General features: G+C 56.2%; 1 protein-coding gene across 1 annotated transcript; it reads left to right on the top strand.

Annotated features, from left to right (window-relative positions):
- Window positions 1–2915: 2915 nt before the first annotated feature.
- On the top strand, window positions 2916–6351 carry LOC127334121 (phytosulfokine receptor 2). Its single transcript, XM_051360537.2, has one exon. The coding sequence runs from the start codon at window positions 3115–3117 to the stop codon at window positions 6163–6165; it is 3051 nt and encodes a 1016-aa protein (XP_051216497.1). The 5' UTR covers window positions 2916–3114; the 3' UTR covers window positions 6166–6351.
- Window positions 6352–6721: the final 370 nt, after the last annotated feature.

Here is a 6721-nt window from a genome sequence, read left to right as displayed (position 1 = left end):
TCTTCTTCGGCGGTGCTTCCAAGTTTTGTCTAAGATATTTTTTCGATAAAGGAAATATATTAATATCGATAGGTACCAATTACACTTAACCTCTGCAACAACACAGTACCATAATGGTAGTACGGATGCACTCATCCAAAAAAAAACTAAGAAAAAGAAGTCCCGCTACAGTACTCCAGTCTTAGCAACAACATTATAACCACCACCAAGACAACACCTGAAATCCAGGCTCTCCACCAGCGACGCCTCTATGAAGGAAACATTGCACAAGCGTCGTTGTCGCCCGATCAAAAGATCTTATGTTTTCACCCTGGAGATAGTTCCCGCTCTCAAAGCAATTCGTTCAACAAGACCATTGCCACACACAACCAATTAAGTTTAGACCTTGAATTTTCACCGGGAAAGGTAGGACACTGAAATTTCACATGTGCTGCTACCCCCACTTGCATACGGACATGCGTAAGGAATATCTTCATCTTAGCGCGAGAGAGATCCAAGGACCACCACCTTTATTCATGCCGATCGAGCAGCGTCCACGCGACCCAAAGGAAATCTGCAAGCCGCTGCTCCAAACCCTACCAGCGACCCATAGGCAAGGCCAGCAGGGAAATTGGAGATGACAGTGCACGCAACGAAGATCGAGATCGAAGGGTGTTGGGGGGGGGGGGGGGGCTAGGAGACATCCAGATCGAGATCTAGGATCACCACCACCGCCACCCTCCGGCCTAGCATCTTTACTCGATCCATGGCGCCGTCGGGAAGAGATCTCCTCCCCCACCCTTACCAGGGACGCTGCCCTGGACGTTGCACGGTGATGATCCGACCAGACGCGCCCTAGCGGCCATGGCGAAAATCCCCGGCGACCTCCACCCCCAACCACCTTGGGCGGATCGGCAGGATCCGCCGCCACCGCGGGGTAGCGTTTCCGTCTACGATATTTGATAGGAACAAAACAAATTATGGAACCGAGCAGGGTGAAGTTTGGAAGAACGGTGGAGGCATTTCAAAAAAATCGTTTCAAAATCAACCCAATTTCTTCAAAACAAGTTGATCCAATCCAAGTGCGACCCAAACATTGGCGAAGAAACACAGAGCCAGGAGTCAGGAGGAGTAATGGAAGTACGAATGCTTTGAATGCACTAGTTTTCCCCGTCATCTCGAGACTTGAATGCGGTAGTAGCAGTATGCCAGTTTTTAATGGAGTGGCCTGTGGTGCTGCCAACCCACAGCGGCACACCCGTCCAGCCGTCCTTCCGTTAGGGCATCTCCAACGGGGTACGTAAAACGTCTGCGTGCGTCCTTTTGGATAAAAACGTGTCCCAACGCGCGGACGTAAATGCAAAACGGACGGTCAATAAAGTTCGGGGCAACCTAAATCTCACGCAAATCTGGGAAGCTTTTGCGTGGCCACGGACAGACGCGGGCGTCCTCGCGTGTTCTTTTCTATCCGCGCAGGTCCGGATGAACCCCACTTGGCAGCCACACATCCCGACTCTTTCTCCCTCCTCCTCCTCTCTCCTCTATCTTCATCGCCTTTGCTCCAACTTTTGCCCAGCCGTCGCCGGATTGTGGCTCGCCGGAGAAACTGCGCCGTTGCCCATCGCAGCTGTCGCCGCCTCCTTTTTTTTAATCACTACCGGAGGTCGCTGCGGCTGAAACGAGCGCCGCTCGCGCCGCGCCTCGCCTGCACGGAGGTGGCCCGCGCCGTGCCTCACCGGCGGCCGCCGGCGAGCTCTACCCGCGTCGCGCCGCTGCATGGAGGTGGCCCGCGCCGCGCCTCGCTCGCATGGAGGCGGCCGTCGCTGGCGAGCTCAGCCCACGCTGCTGCAGGCGCGAGCAAGGCCCCGACGCGAGCAAGGCCGCTGCGAGCCGCGCGTCGCATCGACGCCGCCCCGTGCCGCGCCATCCTGGCTCCTGCCGCCGCGGAGCCCGGCCCCGGCCACCGCCCACTCCCCCGTGGCCGCCGCGCGTCTCAACTGGCGCGGAGCCCGGCCCCGCCACGCTGCTCGCCTGGCGCGGAGCCCGGCCGCGCCGCCCCCGCCGCGCCGTCGCTTCGCGGCGGCGAGCCCGATCGCGCTCCCCCCGCCGCCGCCCACTCCCCCTTGGCCCCCGCCGCCGCCCGACCGCATCGTGCCCGCCTGCTTCCTCGCGCCTGGCCTGTGGTGCACGACGCACCAGATGGGCAGCTGGATGACGCACGCGGCGAGAGCTGGGAGGCTGGGGGCACCATATGGGCAGCTGGATGACTCCCACGGCGAGCTCATCGGCGGCGCTGTGCCCGCCTACTGCACCAAGGACGACGGGGCGGGGCAGAGCTAGCTGGGGAAGGGCGGAGAACGCCGGGGCCGGAGCTCTCGTCGACGCGACTAGTACTAGTATTATTTGGGTCTTCTGTGCGCGTTGGGGACTACTACTCGAAACCGGAGTCCGCGCGTGTCCGGCAGACGATCCAAACAGATAAAATAGACGTCCGTTTGGGTCTTTACGTTGGAGATGCCCTTAGACTAGCTACAATGGGAATATCATAGGTAGTATCATGCATTTCATGCATGCAAAATGCTGATGTGGCACTGTAATTAAGAATGAGAGAGAGGGTACTAGTATCATAGGTAGATACTGTATCATAGCACATACTACTAGAAAAAATAATGTGAAGTAAATCTTGTACATATATTTGCATTAAGATTCTAAAAACCAATTAATATATAGAGACTATGATACTAGTATATGATACCATGCATTGTTGAGATAGTAACATCTAGTAGTATCATACGCATGATACTTCTGATATTATGCATTGTGACTAGTCTTACCACCAGCTCAGTGAGTGAGAAGGAGAAACGGAACGGAGACGCAAGCTTTTCTCTACTGTATTTTGTGTGTGCTGTCTCCGAGGTGGTGTGGAAGTGTGGAGTGGGAGAGTGGACTTTGGAGTGAGGTGGAGTCACGCCTACTCCGCCCCGCGTCCTCCTCGCATCAATCACATCGCATCATTGCTGCTGCTGCTTCCACCACCTCTCACTCCCCACTCCACAGTTCCACTCTCTCCCCAGATGGTTTCCCTCTGACTTCTTGCAATTCTTGGCTACACCACAGCAGAGAGGAGCGGAATCCATGGGGAAATGCTGGCTCCGGCCGCCGCTGCTCCTTTTCTTGGCGCTGTCCGCGCTTCTTTTGCCCAAGGGGGCGGCGGCGGAGGCGGCGTGCCACCCAGACGACCTCCACGCGCTCAGGGCTTTCGCGGGGAACCTGACCGCCGGCGGGGACGCCCTCCTCCGAGCCGCGTGGTCCGGCGGCTCGTGCTGCGGCTGGGAGGGCGTGCGCTGCGACGGCGGCCGCGTGACGGCGCTTCGGCTCCCCGGGCGGGGGCTCGGGGGCCCCATCCCGGGCGACTCCCTCGCCGGCCTCGCGCGTCTCGAGGTGCTCGACCTCAGCCGCAACGCGCTCTCGGGGGGCGTCTCCCCCGTCGCCGCCATCCCCGGGCTGCGCGCCGCGGACCTATCCTCAAACCTGCTCGTCGGCCCGCTACCCGACCTGGCCGCGCTCCGGGGCCTGGTCGCCTTCAACGCCAGCAACAACTCCCTCTCAGGCGCGCTCGGGCCCGACCTCTGCGCCGGCGCGCCGGCGCTGCAGGTGCTCGACCTCTCCTGCAACCGCCTCGCCGGCGCGCTCCCCTCGCCCTCCACCCCGCCGCCCTGCGCCGCCACGCTCCACGAGCTCCTCCTCGGCGGCAACTCCTTCACGGGCGCGCTCCCCGCGGCGCTCTTCGGCCTCGCCGGGCTGCGGAGGCTCTCGCTCGCCTCCAACTTGCTCGCCGGCCAGGTCAGCGCGCGCCTCCGCGACCTCAAGAACCTCACCCTGCTGGACCTGTCCGTCAACCGCTTCTCCGGCCGCCTCCCGGACGTGTTCGGCGACCTCGCCTCGCTCCAGCATCTCTCCGCGCACTCCAACGGCTTCTCCGGCTCGCTGCCGCCCTCGCTGTCCTCGCTCTCATCTCTCCGCGACCTCAACCTCCGGAACAACTCCCTGTCCGGTCCGATCGCTCACGTCAACTTCTCTGGTATGCCACTGCTCGCTTCTGTTGACCTTGCAACAAACCACCTCAACGGATCGCTCCCGGTTAGCCTGGCAGACTGCAGCGACCTCAAGTCCCTCAGCATTGCCAAGAACAGACTGACCGGGAAGCTGCCCGAGGATTACAGCCGCCTCCGCTCGCTCTCCATGCTCTCCCTGTCCAACAACAGCTTGCACAACATCTCAGGGGCGCTCACCGTGCTGGGCCGCTGTGAAAACCTCACCACGCTCATTCTCACCAAGAATTTCGTGGGCGAGGAGCTGCCCACTGACGGCATTGCTGGGCTCAAGAGCCTGGAGGTGCTAGCCCTTGGTGACTGTGCTCTAAGGGGAAGGGTTCCACAATGGCTGTCTCAGTGCAAGAAATTACAGGTGCTTGATTTGTCCTGGAACCAGTTGGTCGGCACCATCCCGTCGTGGATCGGTGAGCTTGACCACTTGAGCTATTTGGACCTCTCCAACAATTCCTTGGTTGGCGAGGTGCCGAGGAGTTTGACGCAGCTCAAGAGCCTTGTCACGGCCAGGCATTCGCCGGGTATGGTGTTCACTAACATGCCACTGTACGTGAAGCATAACAGAAGCACAAGCGGCCGGCAATATAACCAGCTCTCCAATTTCCCGCCTTCATTGTTCTTGAACAACAATGGTCTGAATGGGACTATCTGGCCCGAGTTTGGCAACTTAAAGGGGCTACATGTCCTGGATCTGAGCAATAATGTTATGTCTGGAAGCATTCCTGATGCACTCTCCAGGATGCAGAATTTGGAGGTTCTTGATCTCTCCTCCAATAATCTCAGTGGCTCGATTCCATCATCTCTCACAGATCTCACCTTCTTGTCTAAGTTCAGTGTGGCTAACAATCACTTGGTTGGGCCGATCCCCAATGGAGGGCAGTTCTTCACCTTCACAAACGCTAGTTTTGAGGGCAACCCTGGTTTGTGCAGGTCAACTTCTTGCAGCCTGAATCAGTCTGGGGAAGAAACTAATGTTAACAACGTCATGCCGTCTGCAGCAAGCATCAGGAACAGGAAAAACAAAATACTTGGAGTGGCAGTCTGCATGGGGTTGGCACTTGCAGTACTTTTGTGTGTTATTTTGGTTAACATTTCTAAAAAGGAGGCAAGAGCTATCATCAGAGATGAAGACGTTGAAGGCGCTTGTCACGACACGTATTATTCCTACTCAAAGCCGGTGCTGTTCTTCCAGAATTCTGCCAAGGAGCTAAGTGTCAGTGACCTTATTAGGTCGACCAACAACTTTGATCAAGCCAACATAATAGGTTGTGGTGGATTTGGTCTCGTGTACAAGGCCTACCTCCCAGATGGAACGAAGGCGGCAGTGAAGCGGCTCTCTGGTGACTGTGGGCAGATGGAGAGGGAGTTCCGTGCCGAGGTGGAAGCGCTGTCCCAGGCTCAGCACAAGAATCTTGTTTCGCTGAGAGGGTACTGCCGCCATGGAAATGATAGGTTGCTGATCTACCCATACATGGAGAACAGTAGCCTGGACTACTGGCTGCACGAGAGGGCGGATGGCGGTTACATGCTGAAATGGGAGTCAAGGCTCAAAATTGCTCAGGGTTCAGCCAGGGGGTTGGCTTACTTGCACAAGGACTGCGAGCCGAACATCATCCACCGAGACGTGAAGTCGAGCAACATTCTTCTGAACGAAGACTTCGAAGCGCACCTGGCTGATTTCGGGCTGGCAAGGCTGATACAGCCCTATGACACTCATGTGACTACTGACCTAGTTGGCACCTTGGGTTACATACCACCTGAGTACAGCCAGGCATTGATCGCCACCCCGAAAGGGGACGTCTACAGCTTCGGTGTCGTCCTGCTGGAGCTTCTCACCGGTAGACGGCCTGTGGAGGTGTCGAAGATCAAGGGATCCAGGGACTTGGTCTCCTGGGCTCTACAGATGAAATCTGAGAACAAGGAAGAGGAGATCTTCGACAGGCTGATCTGGAGCAAAGACCATGAGAAACAGCTGCTGTCGGTTCTCGACACGGCGTGCAGGTGCATCGGCAGTGATCCTCGGCAGCGGCCATCGATAGAGCAAGTCGTCGTATGGCTGGACAGCGTATCACCATAATAATACCCTGTGCTAATTTTCCAGTTCTTTTTGGGTCAATATCTAGCTCTTGACATGGGGTGGTAAACGGTAGCAGTAGAGAAACTATCTGAGAGCTATCAATCTAGAAGATGCATCTTAGCTGATGTAAATAACCGTGGTTGGTTTCCTTTCATTATAATACATGGTGACCCGGCATAACTGCAAGTCTGAAGTCTCGCTCTCGCTTGGTGGAACTCTGCGTTGCACTTTTTTTTTTCTTTTCGCGAAAACGCAAAAGTCTTGCGTTTTGATGCATTGATAGATAAAGAAGGTTTGTATGTACAATGTCTCCAAGAAGGATGCAAGGATGCACTTATGCATCCTCAGAAAATTATGTTCTTGTGGAAATGCTGTTGCAGTTGCATCCTGAACTTGTGGTTTTAGGTTTTTATTTTATCTCATCTTGAAACTGAATTCAGGACCTCTGCGAAATCACCCTAGTACTAATCTTTCAGTATGGCCTGCATTTGTTCTCAGAAAACAAATTCGTGCTGCCCCTGCCTTACCACATGATCTAGAATTAAGCCTTTGCAGA

Source organism: Lolium perenne, chromosome 2, assembly GCF_019359855.2.
Source record: "Lolium perenne isolate Kyuss_39 chromosome 2, Kyuss_2.0, whole genome shotgun sequence".
Classification (NCBI taxonomy): domain Eukaryota; kingdom Viridiplantae; phylum Streptophyta; class Magnoliopsida; order Poales; family Poaceae; genus Lolium; species Lolium perenne.
The sequence above is the reverse complement of the archived record's forward strand: the minus strand, read 5'-3'. Positions and strand labels throughout refer to the sequence as shown.

Excerpts from the sequence above, each read along its gene's own strand:
- LOC127334121 (XM_051360537.2), top strand. The coding sequence starts at position 3,115 with ATGGGGAAATGCTGGCTCCGGCCGCCGCTGCTCCTTTTCTTGGCGCTG.